General features: G+C 33.5%; 1 protein-coding gene across 4 annotated transcripts in view; it reads left to right on the forward strand.

Annotated features, from left to right (window-relative positions):
* The window catches only part of DPH6 (diphthamine biosynthesis 6), a 184013-nt gene that overhangs the window by 21348 nt on the left and 143549 nt on the right, over positions 1-19116 (forward strand). For all 4 annotated transcript variants that reach the window (XM_058026375.1, XM_058026374.1, XM_058026376.1 and 1 more), the window contains one exon: positions 18293-18366. In XM_058026375.1, the coding sequence (XP_057882358.1) occupies positions 18293-18366 (74 nt within the window). The remainder of the gene's footprint in view (positions 1-18292; positions 18367-19116) is intronic.

The following is a 19116-nucleotide window of genomic DNA, read 5'->3' on the forward strand; positions in this document are numbered from 1 at the left end:
GGGTCATCTCTAATGCCTAACTTCTTATTCCAGTGAAGTGTAGGACTCATCCATCTCTTTGGTCACTTTGGTTATGTTTCAGTGCTGGGTCTGTTTGACTGGATATTGCACTGTTGTTTGTATGGATATTCAAAACGTGAAGTACATTCAACTTAATTTGTTAATTGTGTCTTGTTACAGACTCTTGACGGAGGCCACACTTGCAAGTCTCATGGTATTTTGATATTTAGTTGAAATGAGGTTAGAATCCTTGACCTCTAGTGTGATAGTATGCAGTGTAAACAGAGGGCACTGGTTTAAAACATTTGAGACCATGGAAAATTCTAGTTTGAAAAAATGACATTTGTCAATAAAATAGCAATTCAGGTTGAAAGACTAATATAAATATTTTGCTTCTGCAAAAAGAGACAAAAATATTTGTGGGAAGACCATACTTACCTTGAAATGGCTAAGTCAGCTGTTTGCCCATTGTGCAAATCTCTAATTGGAGAATTGGAAAGGAACTGAAACGTTGATGAATGTGAATCCTGTGAATTTCTGCAATTTCTAATGTCCTTGTCCCTGTCTGGCTGTTTTGGGGTTTTTTTCTCTTTAAACTGTCTTTTTGTATTACTCAGTTTGTGTAAGTCTAGACTCAGAGACTCTGGCTTGGCTGGTAGATTCTTTGATTAAGAAAATATTTCTACTCTTCTTAAATAGCTATTTTCCTTTTCCTCCTATCTTTTTACTGCAGTCCATACTCACTTATACCAAGGGCACAGGTCATGATAAATACTATTTGCAATTTTAGACACCTCAGTCCTCTGAAACTTCAATTTCTGTGTTAAAAAAAAACAACCCCATAGTAAATAATTGTAGCATCTCAATTAGAGAAAGTGCATATGACTGAGAACTCACAAGATAAAATTCAGGTATCTTTCAACAGTAAAGCATTCTGCAGATGCTTTTTTTTGGTTTAGGCTACACACAATTTGGGAAATTCTGATTCAAGCAACATTGTCATCTACATTTATATAATCAGCTTGTTCTTAGTCTTGGAGAATACCATAACAATCAGTCTGCAGTTGAGGAATGAGTAAGAAGGGATGATAAAGGAAGACTCTGTGATGCAGCTACATATTGACAATGCCAGAAAACTTAATATTCACCTTACTCTGGTACACACTTTTAAAGATGTGGAATCTGAATTGTGAAGAAAATGCAGATAGCTTTATGCAGACATATAAGTGATTATGCAGACATATAAGCTCTATATAAGTGATTTTATCTTTCTTGCTATCCATTTCCTATTAAAACAGCACATACAGTAATAATACACCTCAAAATATTTTTGGGATTGTACTGTAATACTGAACTAATGTTTTGTATTTTTTAAAATGTCCCTATAAAAAAATGAAAAAAAGAGCTGACCAGATGAACAGTGGTTAAGTGTATAACTTCAAATGTTTTGCATTTTCTTGGATTTATTTTTTTTCAATATTTAGTTATGACTAGGATGGCAATAGAAGAACTATGATAAATGTTGGAGTTTTAAAAAGTCATGCATACTTTGGAAGGTATTAAAGTTTGGAAGAGGAGGGTAAAATATTAACATACGTCTCTTCCTCCTTCTTACTCAGTAATGGCTTTACATCATCCACTCTTCTCTGCCTTTGGAATAGGTTCAAGATCAATTAAGTTGACAGTTTTTTCTTTTGGCAGGGTTCCTGATATTTCTTCTCAGTGTTTTCTTGTCTATGCCTTTTCCTGATATTATTTTTTTCTGCATATTTTTCTCTATTCTTACTTTGAAATGCCTGTCCTTACATTCTCACTCCATTGTTAAACATTTGCCCACATTTAATGTTCTGGTATCACCTAAACAAGCTGGATTTTTTTTCTTATTCTCTAAAATATTGTGAGCCTGCCAACCTGTCTCATTTCTTCACCACACCTTTGTGTTCAGGCTCCCTTTTTGGTAGTCTTATGGTGACTAAGGACACATCTTCCTGGAGAAAAGAAAGCCTCACTTTCACCCAATTGGAAGAAATAAAAATAAATACTCCTCTCTCCCATACTTAGACACACATTTACTTTCAGATTTTAAGGGGACTGCCACTCTGAGAGCAAGTTAATTCTGCAGTTCTACTGACAATATGAGATGTCAGAACTTCTGAAGATTGAAATTACATTTCCGATTTATGCAAGCTAATAAAATAAAACAAGATGAAGCAGATTTTAGGATAACATTACATGTTTGGGGAATTCCATAAATTTTTTTATATTAATATTTCCTACTAGATGTTTTCTTCTCTAATTTTTTAATTGTTGCTCTTTGACAGAAAAATCCTATGAAGTTTTACTTTACTATGTATTCCTCTTTTGATTTTGCTATTTCTGTGTTGATATTTTTGTTTTCCTTTTCTTCCATGTCTTTGGCACATTATCATCTGCCTTTCCTTTTTGTTACTTCCAATCTCCTCCTAAAAGTCCTTTTACATTTCTTCCTCAAGGAGGATCCTCAAGCTGCCCTTTCTTTCTGCTACACAAATTCTCTCTACCTTGTAGTAACATCGCCTAAAGTGTGGTCTTCTCAACCCAGATTGGGGTGGTGTGGCTTCCGTATATTGGCATTTCCTGAAGGCTTTCCACTTACAGCTTTACCTGGGTTTAGGGTAAGTTAGACTTTACATCAATGTGATGTCTTAGTACCTGGTTCATACTTGTCTTGTTTCTGGTATAAGTAGTAGTGTATTTTGTTTCAAACCTGTTCAAAATGGAAAAGTTGGGTCAGATTTGCCTAGAATACTTGTGTTAGAATAGATCATCTCAAATGTCATTTTTAAATGTAAAACCTTAGTAAGGTTTTCAGGTTTTGGCCAAGCATTTTTGTAGAAAGAGTCATATTAATGCTTTGTTGTGAAACTGGTTTGCAGTTAACTGATTGAAGTGCAGAAACTCCATTATGTAGGAAAAAGATTTCCAAAGATTTTTGGTGAGAATGGAGAAAAATTAGATACTGAAATTTCCTGCGAGACAAATGAAGTCAGAAAATTGGGATTTTTTTTCTGTCTTTCTGAACTTGAACAGGTTATTCTTGTGAGAAAATGGCTTTGTGTGTTTTGTGCTACTTTTTCTGAATCCTGTCTTCAGGCTGGACATGGTAGAACCATGTTGTCAGTTTGGGACCAAACAGATAGGGAAAGTCTGTTCCTAAGTTCACAACATTTTGCCTGGGGAACTGTATTACACACTGTGGACCATACAAATGCAGACTCTGGTGGAGCCTGTTAAGTAAACTGACAGCAACCTGGCAAGAATTCTCCTGTCTTAACTGGGAACTGGCCAAAACCAGCTGCTTCTTATAGAGCACTTAGGCTTTAATGAACTGACATTTCTATGAAAAACAATTGTGTTGGAAAATCTCAGGTGCATTTTAGCCTTGAAGTGCTGCTGTGTTACTATCACCAAGTAATAATGATAATCACAGAATCATAAAATGATAACATCGGCTTCTTCTGCCTATTAGCTTTATTTGTGTTCTTGCTCCTAATTCAAAACAAGCCAAGATTTCTTATAAGTGAAATTACTGTATTTTCTCATCTTTGCATCCTGTATTTTGCATCAATGTTTTAAGGTAGTGTTGATAGCTGAGGTAGCCTGCTGGATGTTGAAGGCAAAAGTGCAGTGATGAATTGCACATGTTGGAATTCTACTTATATTTGTTCTTAAGTGTTTACATTACAAGTCTTTTTCAAATTTCTTACTTATAACAGTTTGTATTATTATTGTATAACCTGACCACATCTCTGCTTGCATAATCAATTATACTAGAGTATGTATTCATTATTATACTGGAAAGACAGAGGATTAGGCATAGACTCTACTCTGAGCTGAGAATGTGTCTACTGGTAATCAAAAGTACAAGAAGATTCCTTCCTGTGTGCATCAAGACTGATAGAAGAGACAAAGTACTCTGTTCCCTCCTCTCACACAAGAGCGGTGCCAGTGGTTCTCAGAGAGGCTGGGATGTTAATCCCTGGCCATGCTTGCCACTGTGTTTAAAGTAGAGCTTAGGTGCTCTTTTAGCAAGTATTACAGGGTGCCTTTAATTTCCACATCAGTTTGTAGAGGAGCTGGCTTTTTTTAAGTATAACCACATAATGAAGACAGGAGACCAAGGTAAGTCTTTTCCAAGTGCATGAATAACACCTGTGTTGAGGTACCCTCTTAAAAAGAAAACCTCACTAATTGTTAGATACTTGGAGACATGTTCTTTTTTCCCAGGTGTTCTGTAGTTTCTGTGAATATGTCTAAATTTGTGGAATAAAATGGCTATTTCTGATTATATCTTTAGTAAACTGCTCAGAACAGGAAGTCTTTATGGCGAAAATTTGGTGCCTTAAAATACTGCATTTTAATAGACATTAAGTATGATAGAGAGGAGGATGATATCTAGTGTTTGCAACTGTTTTACAGACTGATTTTTGGGTATTGGACTCAAATGTGGAAATTACCAAGTAATGTTTTATGTCTGTATCATTCCGGTTGATTAGATTGCAGAATGGTCCCTTTCTGAACAGAAATATCTAAAAATTGCCATTGAAAAAGCAGTAAACAACGTAGGAGTTTGACTGAGAGCTTTTGTTGAGTAAATGCATTTTCCATAATTGCAAGAAATTTTAAAGTCAATTTTTTTATACTGTATTTTAAATTATATTTATTAGAAATAAAATTACATACTGTTGAAAGCTATTGAAAATGCAGGGCAAACTATGAAAAAAGGCAGCGATATCCCTGCCTCTATATTGTTGAAATTTAGTTTTCTTGAAGTACTCAAGTACTTTTTTATTCCATTTCTCTGCAAAATGAGAGAAGACTGCATAAGAGATTAAAGGGAAAAAAAAGCCCACAAAGGAAAAAGAAACAGCAGTCTTATCAGTTAGTGCTTGCCTATGTTGCAATTTATATAGGTTTCTCTTAAAGTAGAATTCAGACTGAGTTTCAAGTCTCAGCAGAAGTTGCAAAGTATTTCTTAGCTGTCATTGTTCCAGGCATGTAAACTTCATGAAGGCAGGTCATTAGGAGTTGGAATATTTGCTTTGAAATAGATATTCTGGGTAAACTTAAAAGTGAACATAATTTAAAAACAGTAGGCCCTTCACTTTTAATTTGCTTTCGTTTGCTTCAGTCTTTTACAATGGATTAATATCTTGTTCTATTTTTTTTTCAAAGTATATATAGTGATTACATGTCACTATATATAATTATATATGAATCTAACTATGTCTAGTTTTAGAAATTGTCTTTTGGGGCTTGTTTCTTCATGCATTGGGCATAATTGCAGTATGTGCTATCTTCGATGAATTTTCCTAAGCATCCATTTAATATTTCTAATAGGGCACTTGCAAAGTCTCTTAGGCAGAAGGGTTAGAAGTGTCTATGGATAAGAATCCTCTTTCAATGGAAAATGGATTTTTATTATTACTGTTTTACTGACCAAGCTTGTACTCATAATGTGATTGCCCGTGATACTGAATACAAAATCAGCTCAAATTTCTCTTTTTGAAACCTTTACAAGGCATCTCATTAAGTGAGGTTCCTCTGGTATGAGGGGCTGGGTTGGTAGTAGTGCTTCTCCAAAACCTTATCACTGGTTTCCAATGTTGCTAAACTGTTCTTTGCCATTGAAAATAATGGAAGTTCTTGGTTAGGAAACGGCGAATAAGTTTGCCCAAGTTTGAATGTAGCTGGTTTCAAATTTGTCTGAGACAGTTAACATTATTTAGCCTTGGATTTCTAGCATTAAGTACTAAAAAATATCAAGACATTATTAAAAATTAACTCTCTTTTCCTTTCTTATAAAAATCCCAATGATGTTGAATTGAGCTTGATTAATAACCAAGGAGTAAATGAAGGCCAAGTATAAGAAAATGTAGCTCTTAATATTTTGAAAAAAATCGTGATAAAATCATTACTAATACAGTTAGATAAAATAAGTACTGTGCCATTGGTATTGTGGTTTATGTAGCAATCTGCAGGGAAAGGATGGAGAGAAGAGTGGTTGTGTTGTTTGCATTCTGCTTTTTTGTTTTTACCTGATAAAGAGCAGTAAGTATTAGCTCTGATGATGAAGTCTTCTGTATTGTAAAAACAAATAATTTGCATACCACTGGTTTCACATACTTTTTGAAGTATTGACATACTGTTGATTATTCAGTTTGATTAGAATTTATTGTTCATGCATAGAGTCCTCCATCAGAGAGACAGACTTAGTAGTCTTTGCAATTGGTGATGCCTTCCAAAATTTATCCCATAATTCACATGCAGAATGGATAGCAGTGATTACTTAGCACATTCAAAGAATTTTTTTAATGTTATGGTAATACTGTTATTTTCAATAAACCATCCAATACCCAAGTAATTTGAACACTATTCCTGCTGTTTTATTGTATTGTGATATAAACATAAATGCAGTGTTAAAAGCTATACCAATGGTGTCAGACTCCTTAAGGACTTGAGAAAACTGTCATAACTTCTAAAATAACTGATAATCGTTTGTGGGTCAAAAAGAGCAACATGCTGTATTGCTTAGCTTTCTGCTTTCTTTTTCTCAAGGTTTGTCTGAGATTTAATTTTATGTGAAGTACACAAAACACTGTCAGTGAAACATTATCACTTTGTAAAAGCTGTTTAGAATATGGTCTGGCACAAAATGTGCAGAAAATTAAAAAAGAATACTCACAACTTCTTGCATAGAGCTGAGTTGTATATATTATTTGAAATTGTGACCAAAACCAGAATATGTGATGTGACTGCATCTTGATATTTGAGAGATAAGCCTAGAGCTAGAAACTTAGCTTTTAAAATTTAAAATTATATGCATGAATATATATGTACAGAATTAAATAAATATATATAAATAGAATTTCATATATGTAGCTTCCTGTGTTCACATGTGTGTGTGTGTGTGTGTGTGTGTATATACATATAGCTCCTTACAGTTCTGAAGAATTTATTTCGTCCTATCCATTGCATACTATTTCCATTTAAATGCATATTTTGATTTTTCTTCTGGGAGTAGGTGGAATGCCTTTCCATTACACTACTAAAAGAACAATCCACTTGAAAATTATATTTTTCCCTAAAGGGATGGTCTGTTCTAGTCTTATGATATTTTTTTTCACAGAGTGATATTAACGTTGATGATGTAGTGATTTTATCTTGATTCAAAATGTTTTGTTCTGGTACTAAAAATATTAAGGAGTATGTTATGTATCCTGCAAGACTGTTACACTCAGTACAGTAGGTCCACATTGCCTCTGAATTCCCATTTTATACTGATCTGTTTGTCAGCATAATTTGATATTGTTTTGGAATGTTTCTCTTAAGACTTAGAGTCATTGCTGTCATTTTAGTAATGCTTTGTGACCTTGTCTTTTTTTCAAACACAAAAAAAACAGTGATGGAAAAATATCCAAACAAGTGCTCTTTATAAGAGAATCAAACCTGAAAATCATAGTGTGGCGTTTTGTGCTTCTCTGCAATCTGGGAAAGACGTTATTGAAAGTTGAATTTTTTTCATTAATATAAGTAAGTGATGTAATAGATGAGTAGCATAAAATAACACTGTGTATGTGCAGAATTCTCTTTGTTTTGGTCAAGAAGTTTAAATCCTCAATAATTCTTATTATGGGAAGTGCAGTGTAGACACTGTAGTGTTGAAACAGTAATTATTGTGTCAATACTTAAATTTTAAGTGGATCACTTCCAAAAATAAGACAAAAGTGTATATCAATGTAGAAAGTGAGGGGGTTGAGTTTTAAAGAATATTTTATCAGGATGGCTTTAAATTTGTAAAGGCTATAGAAAAATTTGAAAATCATGAATATGCCTTCATTAAATTCAGTTTTATTCACTGTTTTCTTTTTCATATGATTTCAAGAATCAATGTTATTTAAGCAAAAGAAAGATAAAGAGCCTTACCATACTAACTTAATTGGATGAAACAAATATCAGGTATTGCATTGTTGAGATTCCTAACGGTTTTAAATCATTTCCAAACCCTGGTGACTGGTCAAGATTAAAGGAGGGTTCATGAGGTTTCTGTTCCAAGTACAAAAAGTAAGAGGCTTTTCTTTTGGACTTGTGTTTTCAGACTGTTTTCCTCCAGTTTTTGAAAATCCTATGTTCTGCTTTTATGTAAGGAGGAGTGATTATCAGAAGAGAGGATTATTGGCAGTGCAGATAATAAGAATATTTCTGAGAGAGATTGTCTAAAGCATGTTGTCATTGGGAAAAATTAAAATTTGCAGTATTTATTAGGAGTCTTGTGTGAGTTTTTGTGTACTCACAGTCCATGCCAAGATTATCTGCTCATGGAAGTAATAGCAGCATAATGATTTAATAGTTTGAAAATGGGTGTATGAAATTCTGAAGAAATTTTTAGAGGGGCACAATTTACCCACAAATGTGCACATATAGCGGAACAAGTGACGTTGTTTCTTGGAGTAAATTTTCAGGTGAAAATGGTACAGCCTTCTTGCCAACTGACGTTTGTTTGACCATAGTGGCCTATAGTTTCCCATTAGAGCAATACCAAATGAACTGTTGTAAATCTTACCTCCACAACCATGCCTTTCTTCTCAAACATCCATTGTCAGGTAATTTCACATTCCAATAACTCATGTCACTATAATAATATTTGCTATAATACTTGTTCTATATTAAAAAAAGACTTTGGCACTTTGAGAGAAGATACCATTTTAAACTAAAAAAACCTGTGAAAGCCTCAGGGTTTTTAATTTGTCTGTCAACAGTTAAAATTTTTGAATTCATTATTCACTTAATTACTCTACATGTACTTCAGTGTTATATGTTTTGTGACAGTTGAGGAATGATTACAAATCTTTTGCATCTCCACATTATAAATTAGTTATAAAGTATATTCATGACTCAGCATACAGGTAGATGTGAATTAGCTGTTTGTAAGGATCTAAGTTAACAATATGCAGACTTTCTGATAAAATGTCTGCTTTTTAATCAAGGAACTTTTAGGTTGAAACTTTGTTTTTCATGCCTTTTATAATATATACTTGTTGTTCAAGTACTTCAGATTACTGAATATGATTGATACTTCAGGTAAGTGGTAATGAACATTTGGGACTGTGTTTGCATGACTTGTTCAAATATTACATTGAATAATTTTATATCTTGATCAACCTTAAATGAAAATTTACTTTTTCTTACAGAATGTGATGTTTTACTCCAGCACAGTATGCTGCAGGTGTTATTTGTACAAGGGTAGTTGCTGAAAAACTTAATTTGACAGTAAAATATTGGTGGAGAGTCTGATTTATAAATACTTTTAGGAGCTCTTTTCTACAAATACTGGACATTGCGAAGGCTGAGCATTCAATACTATGAAAAGATATTCTCTAAATGGTAAAGATTTTTAAAATTCTTTGAAGTCATAAGAAGAGTGTAAGCGAACTGTCCTTTTGAAAGTATTTTTCCTTTTAAAGTAAGTGGAGATCACTGGCCATGTGAGAATGCATGTATGTGTGAGAGTGTGAGTGTGTGTGTATATCAGTGCACATTATGCAGATTTCAAAGTTATGAAATGCAGTTTTGAAAGATGTAGTATGGGAGAATGAATTATCTAAATGGATATAAACATATCTACTCACCAGAATTGTTAGGGTAAGTGAAATTGACTTATTTAACTGGAAATTCTTACATGATTTCGAATGTGTAAAAATAAGCAGGCAGCTACCTTGCTGTCGCATTGTGACATCTAAGAGATAAATTTGGAGAAATAAAAAATTATTTCTTTTTCAAATTTGTTTGCAAGAAAACACAAGGGAGAGAAAAAGATTTGGTTCTAATGGACAAAATAGCTCATTTTCGTTTAAGACATGTTTTTCTTCCATAGTTCTGAGACTCGCCTGTTGCATGTGGTAAAAAAACTAAAAAAGGAAAAGTAGGTATCACATCATGCCTTCAGCTTTACTTTCTCAAGAAGGACTGTTTGCTCACAGAATTACTAATAAGAATCAAATTACTTGGATGCCTCAGTATTTGCCAGCATGTGTTCTGAAATACTTCATTAAATAACACTGCTTTGACAATACTCATATAGAAACAAATGAGACTAGACAATTCTTGTATGGGATTTTCCTAGAGTAACTTCCCTTAGTGGAAGTCTGTTAATGACTTGAATGACCCAAACCATGGTGTATACCTCAGATAACCAGAGCAGGAGAGTCTGTTCTGTTTTGTAGGCGCTGTACTGGGTCCAGGTCTTGTTGGTCTTCATTGTGGAGGGGTACCTTGCCATTAGCATCTAGAAGTTGGTCTGCATGGAGGCCGTGTGGTCCAAGCAAGGGAAAAAGACTTTCTGTCTATATTCAAAAATTCAGTTTACATCTGGATTTTGGCTCTTACAGTTTGTTAAAGATACTATTTAGAAAAAGAAATCAAAAAATTAGATTCTGCCTCTCTGAGGTCAGGGTATGATGCAAGTGAACTGAGTTTCATTATCTAAAGCATGAGACTTCTCTTAACTAGAAACATACAGACTAATATTCCTTTGACCCTTCTCTTGATTTAGTAAGTGGTTTGTCTTCAGCAAGACATTGATTTGTGACATAATAATATAGGCCAGTACCTGCCTTCATAACACAAATACTATTTTTTTTTCATTCTGAAGAATGTATACATTTTGGTAGGTTAAAATCCTAGCTTTTAAATCCAATCACAGATTTGAACTACCAATTCTGAATGAGTATAACTGCTCTTGATTGCAAAATAGTTACACATAAAATCACCAGTACTTAAAATATTCAATGTAGCATCAGAACAGAATGATTACTTGGCTGTTTTGTGGTTGTTCACTGGCATCTTGTTGTTCTGATGTAATGTCATTTATTCAATCTGGAGTTGACTGTTCAGGTTAATTTTGGCTATAAAATTAAATAATCAGTCTTTGTGGAGGTGATTTTATAAATAAGATTTCCTGAAAGGAGTGTCTGCAGGCAAGTTTGCTCTGTAATTATTTGAATATTTAAGAGTTGGAAGTCCCAAAGGTGAAGCAGACATTTATTTGAAACCAATTCTCTGCACAAAATGCAATTAAAAAAAATCTGTTCAGCTGTAGACTTTTGCTTCATTGTCAAAGTCTTTGTAACCCTGTGGCTGGAATGCGGGCCTCAGTTACCAGTTAGTCAGTTAATAGGTTTCAAGAAAAAAGGCCAGTTCTGTAGAAAACTCTTAGGTAGCCTTTAAAATAGTGGATGTCTGTTAATTTTTATTTTAGTAGTCTATGTTTGTTGATAAATATGTCTAGCTATATTAGATTTTACCAAATGACTAATGGGTTTAGTATGACACTTTTTTAATTGCAAAAATAGATCAATTAATCTAAATTAAATAATTTAGAAAAAAAAAAAGTTGTGAAATAGTGTGGGATCTAAAGTGATGTAGCAAGTTTATTGAATTCTGTGAAAATAGTTAATATATAAAAAAAAGAATTAATTTATTAATGAATGATTTCTAATTAATAAGACTAATCGTTCACTTTGTCAATGCAGCTAAATGGAGAATCAGTATATCAGGAAAACTTGCATTTATGGTATGGTATGTGGCTATAGTGGAAGAGTTTTCCTGGTTTTCCATTTCTCCTGTTTAGAATGTAATTCTAGCCTTTTCAATACACTTCTGTTTGATATTAGACTTTGAGAGGGGTATTTCTGTCTGTTTTGCTCTTCTTTTTTCCTTTGCTATGGTGTGTAAGTGATTATGTGTAAACAAATGTATGCCTGCACCATCACCCTGAACATTTGGCACTTCTAGGTAGGAAGAGGACCATGTCCTAATTAAATGTGGTTGTTGAAGATTGCAACCAGACACTGAAGGCACCCCTACACTGAATTAATAGATGGTGGGTGTGTGTGTGTGATGAGTGTGCTGTGTTTCAGTAATTGCATTTGTAAAACTTTCGAAGTTAGGCCATCGGTTTTGCTTAAAGGTGGGTGGTAGGGTGCCTATGTCCTACAAAGGGCATTTGTAAAAATATATCTAATTAGCTCTTGAAGTAGATTAGTTACATAGTATTATTGCCTTGTATAGATACCATTATTCAGTAATTTACTTCTAAAGCAAGTTGAGATAAAGCCACTGAAGACTTCTGAAATTAATAATGAGAGTGTTCACGCAGGGATTTCATGTAAATCCACATTATGTTAATTCCCACCTGGTTTTGGAGCTACTTCTTCCTAAGGAATGAAGGCACGAGATATATGTGTTTTGAGATCCCTGTGTGGAAGACAAGAAAGTCCCAGATGATGTAGAGTGATCTGCAATCACTAAGATGATCTATGTGATTTGTAGCTAGTCTTCAGAGCCTTACCAAATAGTGGGTTTTCAATTTGACATAGTGTTATTATATCCTTATGTCTCAGGAATATTTCCATACTGTCTTTGATTACTTGCAGCTGCATCAGACAGACATACCAAAGCTTAGAAAAAAATCACATACTCTGTTTGGAATCACTATAATCATTGATCTTAAAATGCTTCAGGAATTATAAGGCAAAGCTCGTATTTAGGAGTTTTCCACTCAAATAATGGTAGAAGCCTAAAAGTCCTGTTACTAAGTTATATATTGTCAGTCGCCCACCTGCACATATGTTGTGCTTAATTTGAAGTTTTGCAATTGTATGGTAATCACTATGTAGGCACAAATAACCTTGAACGTTAATTTAAGTATGGATAACGGTTTTCAGTTATTCATACAAGCTTTAAGAAGGATATTAATTGGAAAGAAAATTTCATTTAGAGGCTATATTTTATATCTGGGTCATAAAAAATGAACTCTATTGTGGCAAAGCTGTGAAGCACACGTAAAAAATTGAATGTAGTTTAACCATTCTTCAGCTGTTTATACTTCTTTTTCTTACAAAGATCTGTTCTACAAAGTAAATTTTTAGGGATATTCTGCATTTGTCTGACTGGTAGTGCTCAAAATTTCTTGCAATACACACGAATAGACATAGGCACAGGTCTAGTACTTCATTTTTCTTTGTTAATATTTTGGCTGTTGTAGGCAATATTTCATTTAAGATAGACATTATTAAGGTGGTGAATAGTGCTGTGCAGTGATATGCTTAGCAGTAACCTTTACTCATAATGTGATATTGTCTGTATGTCTTATTTTGTTCAGCTTTCTCTGGCACTGATGAAGCCTAAGGCTGCTGTTTCTTTGAGTTGCTGATAATTTTTTATCTGATTAACTGACACATTTAGTTGAAATCAGACACAGCCCTTAGGCTGGGCATGGATTTAATTTAAAAAGTATCAAAGGTTTGCACTATGTGCTGTTTAATCATCATGTTTATCAGGCAAAGAAAAATTACCGGAAGGACCATAGGGAGAGGGTTATCTTAAGGAGCAGTAACTTGGGAAATTGATAATAACTCTGAGGTAATTTACAGCTAACTTTTACATTCATTAATATAACATTTTCCACTAATAGTTACAGTGCATGTAATATACTAATTAAATTGAAAACATTAGCACTAATTTTCTTTTTGCTGAACTCTGAAAGGGTCAGGTAAAGACATTAAAATATGAAATTATAGAAAACCTCTGTACTGCTACCACTGCAATAAATTTTTTACTTACTAGTAGAATACTTCTACCAGTACTAATGCTACAATGCATATGTACTAATTTCCTCAGATTACTGTTACAATCATTAATTGAAAAAAAGCAAGCAAAATTAAAATAACAGTGTGCTAGTGTAAATTAATCTCTTTATCTTTCACTTTAGCTGTGAAGCTGTATGTTAGAATTGTATGTGCATGTAACAGAGGCACTTTAAAAGCAGCAGTGATGTTTTGGAGCTTTCACAAAACTGTTAAATTTTTTATACTATTTCTTGATAGGAAATGCAGCCAACAGTAATTAATAATACACAAAGAGCAGCAATTTTGAATTTTTTTTTCATTAAACTGTTTAAAATAATAAATTACTTTAAAACTGGGATGCCTTAAACATAAATTGTGCATTTTAGTACAGTTACAGTTTCAAAGATCAGTTAGCTCCTCTAACACAATTGTTTATGAAGATTATTGTCTTGTCCTCTGAACAGGAAAAAAATAACTGTTGTGACAAAATATACACACTTATAATTGTGAATTTTCACTTACTGTTAAAACATAGCTAATAATAATCTTAGGCACATGTTAAAAAACTATTAAAATTGTCTTATTTAGTTGCTTTTTAAAAATTTATTTTTCTACCTGCCTTTTGAAATGAGTACGTTTTGTAGCTCTAAAGGGAAAAAATAAGTTCTAAAATGTCATATGGAAAATCAAACTTTGTTAGCATCTGTGTACATTTGTTTTTGGCATCTGGATTTATATGCACATTGCATGTTTTGTGTTGTAATACTTTATGACAGAGGATATTGTACTGAGTATAAGTGCTTTCTGAATTATCCAAATATTCAGAGAGCAATTTATTTTTACTTTAGAGTAGCCTATTGCACTAGAAACATATTAGTAAAGTTTAACATTGGTAAATAATCTCTTAAATTAACTGTATATGATGCTTTTTAAAATAATAATTTAAAAATCCACTCAATCTAAGAAAAAAATCACCTTTTCATATTGACTTTCCTCAGATATTTTTTCTGATATCTGTTACTTTTTATATGATACAGCACGTAGCATGTTTCCTTCTGAATTTTACCAAATTCACTTCCTCAGCTTTTGAGTTCTGTGCAGGTCCCTGATATTTACCTGCAGATGTCAGCTTGGTTTACCCTTGCTGAGTGCAGTTCTGTGAACATGCTTTTAATGGTACCGAACCTGATCAGATTCCACATTAAAAGTGACGGCGCTATTGATTCTGGGATGGATTCTCTGCTAACCATGATCAACTCTTAGTCAAACAAAATGCTGTCTGTTTGCAAGGTGTTCAATAACTCTTTCAATACCAAAGAATAAGTCCAGGGAAGCAGTAGCTTTTAGTTAGTACTCTTTGCATGCTTCAACTGCTGAGCGGAATACACTGTGGGACAAGGCTTTATGTAAGCTTTGTCCCGCTGAGGAGTTTAGAAGGTTATGAGACCAGTTTTTTTTCTGTTCTACCTCATGCTCCATCCTTCTTCTTTTCAGTCTTCTTATTTCTTGAATTTGTGCCACTCACTCTAGCATTTATTTGTTGAACTGGACAAAATAGGGGGATTGAACTCATTCCATTTCACTGAATTTAAGTATATTAACTAGTTCTCCTATTTCAAAGCATATATTAAGTATACTGGTGTTTCTCCTCATGGAAGCTATTGTCTAGACAGTGATGAAAGTTTATATTTGCTGTTTACCATGAGAAGAACTGAATGAAAAGAGATGGCAATAAATAAATACCTGTGAGAATTTTTTGAACATGGATGCTAACCACAACTGCAAAATGACATTATAATGCCATTTCAAAGGACAATTAAAACTTACATATTATCAAAGGAAATAAACCAGAATAAGTGCAGACAATCTCCTATGTTATTATTTAAATCAGATTTAACATAACTTGTAAGCAGCAAGCAGCCAATAATAGCCTTGTTTTTGCATTACTAACATCAAGATATATTGCATACACGTGTACATACTTGAGATTTCTTGTGTACATACATATATATATATGCATTTATAATCATTCACATCCAATGTGATACAGATTTGTATAGTAAAAAACACCCAAACAACCTCAAAACAAAACCTATGAGAAATCTTCTTGATGCATTAGTTTCAAGTTTGGGCCATTGCTCCAATAGTTATTTAATAAATGTTCTGTAACCTTCTGTGGATTTTAAAATTCCATTATCATAGGATGGTTATGAAATTTCCTGGGACTTGTGACTAGAATTTTTTAAATCCCAAACAAGTAAATTTGTGCAATAGATCTTTTTAGTATGGAAGTACTGTGTTTCGATAAGAACAGAACATTTAGGTCTCTACTTCCATTTAATTTTATTTTTAATTTAAGGGAATTTTCTTAGCAAGTATCTTTGCTGATGCATATATTTTGTCAGAACTTGAACAACAGAATGAATAAAAAAGTATTTTTATGGGTCTCTGAGCTTGTTAAAAGTGTATTGGGCAAGTCAGTTGCCATCTTCATGGATGAACAGGAGATTCTGTAAATCTGTCTATGTGGGAAATAAGATTTCACTCCATATTTGAGGATACCATCTTCTTTTTGAAGTTTGTGATATAATTACTCTGTAATACTCTCATCCACCTATTCATTTCCCATTGTTAGAGAAGGAAGAGTGTATGTAGTGCAAATATCTATAATGAAAATATTGTGGTAACTACAGATCTGCCATGCATTATAATAAATATTATGATGATAATGAACATAATCTCATTTGTTTTGATGAGGTAAGAGAAATGCATGTGTTATTAAACAGGTTACTCAGAAAAGTTGTGGATGCCCTATTACTGGAAATGTTCAAGGGCAGGTTGTATGGGCCTTTGACTCAACCATTCAACAATTCTGTAATGAAGGAAAGTGGAAAACTGCATATGGATTTATGTGGCTACAGAGATTAATCTACTTGTGAGACAGCAGTTGTATGCCCTTCTGTTTGTTTGTATCAGACACTTCAAAAACATTACTTACTGAATTTAGCAGGTGGCATACTTTGCCTCTGGTAACTTAGAACTGTGATGAATTAATAACATAAAAAAATATAGGTAATATTTTTGGACATACTGGTTGATGTCTGCACATTGTGACAGAGGACATTCTGAAGGAATTGCTGGGGTTATTATTTTTACATAAAAATAAAAACAAACAGTATTTATCTTGTTTACATCAGTCATGTTTTCCAAGACTGTCATTTTAAAAAGAATGTTAAAGACTGCAACTTATACTTTTGAAATATTTAAAGATTCAGGAAGGCTTCTTGAATCAGTTCATCAAATTTATTTAAACAAAACTGTGCTTGTACAACTGTGTTTAATTTTTGAGCAATATTATTGTAGATGAGTGAGTTGAGTAGCTTGAAGTATCGCTGATTTACCTTTATTCTAAAAAGCGCTTTGAAACATTGCACTGAAAGCTCAAAGGGAAGCAGAAATAATGTTATATTGCTTCTGGATCTGTGAGAAGCATCAGCTTGAAAACTGTTTGATTTGGCACTAAGCTTCATATTAATGGATCTATCCATTAATGACATGGAGAAGTACATAATGTAAGTAGTGATGTATTTTTTAGATTGTCAGAATTGTTTTGACCAGGCAAAAGCTCCTGGTGCAGTCCGCAATGCTTCTCCATCCGGCTGGTACAGTCAAGGGCACTTCACTGCTCAGCTTGCTTGGCCAAGGCCTAGCAGGGCTTCTGAGATCATAGAATAGGCCAAAAGAGAAAGGCAGGGGCAGGATACATCAACAGGTACATAACTGAAAAATTTATTGTAAAATCTTGCTGCAAACTTCTTCACAGGATTTGGAACAGGTCCAGAAAGTAAATCATGGGGTGTAGTTGTGATCGACCTTGATTAAAAGAGGAAAACAACTTTTACCAAAGTCTAGATGGAGCAAAATTTAGAAAAAGAAAATTCAGCGTGTTGATTGGTACTCAAGCAATTTTAAAATGCAAGACCTCACAAAATACTAGAACTATGTGCATTTAGAAATGTTACATTCTCAGTGGGTTTACAAGAAAAAATAAAGTGTAATTTGTTGGCTTAGGGAATTTAAATGAAACAGAGAAAATGTGTCTTGGAAAAGTTTTTTTTATAGCAGAATTTTTAAAAGATGATGTTAAGTAAGTTTCCCGTGAGTTTTCTTGTTCTGGTGTTAAGATAAAAAGAGTAATCTCACACTCTCTTGTGCCGTGTACATGGAAAATGCTAACAATTCAGTTAATTGTATAATGTATGTTGCTAATGATTATTTGTAGGTGGGCTAGCTAACCTGTCACTTATAGGCAAAAGCTGGAAGAATTTTTGGGATGTCTGGAAAACCTCAGGATAATCTGTTATGTCTGATACTTTTCAGTTACCTTGGTTATTTCTTCTCTAGAATGATACTTGAGTCAAGTAGACTGCATTAGAGTAATAACCATGTAGTAGGTCAGCTGAGCTGCTCCCTTCTGTGGCAGAACTGCATTTCAACCTATTCTGTTCTGTGTACTGGACACAGAAAAATAATTATACTTAATTGATTCTGCAAGTAGAGATATTGAATCTCTGCAGCTTAAAGCTTTATATACTGTGTCATTGATATTCCATGTCTTTTTTCAGGACAAAGAAGGAGTAGAGGGTGTATCTGTGGGAGCCATTCTTTCTGACTACCAGAGAGTTCGAGTGGAAGATGTGTAAGAAAATACTAATCCTTATCAGAGTACACATTCTGGACAGTACTTGTCTGTTTTCTAACTCAAATTTAAAGCAGACACAGTTGCCTGATTTCTCGTGTTCTATGATACCAAGTTCATTATATTCATTAATATTGGTATATCTTTTCTTCTTTTATTTTTCTTCCTTTTTCCCCCCTGCAACAATGTGTTCATTAGTAAAAATCTAGTAGAAACTATACCAGGGTTTTTGACTGCTCTTCAGATCTCTCTTCATCTCTTGAAAATACACAGAGATTTGGTATAAAAATAGTTGAGTAGGTTCAGTTCTTTGATTTCAATGGGAAGCTCACTCAGTTCCAATGACTACAGTGTTGTGATCAAGTCCCTCTGTTTTTCACCAGTGTTTTGATATAGAGGAACATCCTGTGACTTGTTATAAGGAATTAGATAGAAAAGAATCTTTCTAAGCACATCTTCCCTTAATTCCTTAAATCTGAAATTTGTTATTATTAGTCAGGAGCTTCCATTTGTCATTCCTATTGTGTGCAAAAGTCTATATAAATCATGATTTTTTTAGGAGTCTTAATTTAAAAAGAGCATTATGGAATGGTAGTTGTGTTTGTTATGTAGGCCAATATTTGATCTGAAAAAAGATTTTCACTTTATATATATATCTGATGAAATGCAAAACCACCTTGTGTTAAAAATTAATTATGGTTTCATTATTTCATTAATGATTTGTTGATGATGAAAGCAAGTATCTGGAAT

Source organism: Melospiza georgiana, chromosome 6 (genome assembly GCF_028018845.1).
Source record: "Melospiza georgiana isolate bMelGeo1 chromosome 6, bMelGeo1.pri, whole genome shotgun sequence".
Classification (NCBI taxonomy): domain Eukaryota; kingdom Metazoa; phylum Chordata; class Aves; order Passeriformes; family Passerellidae; genus Melospiza; species Melospiza georgiana.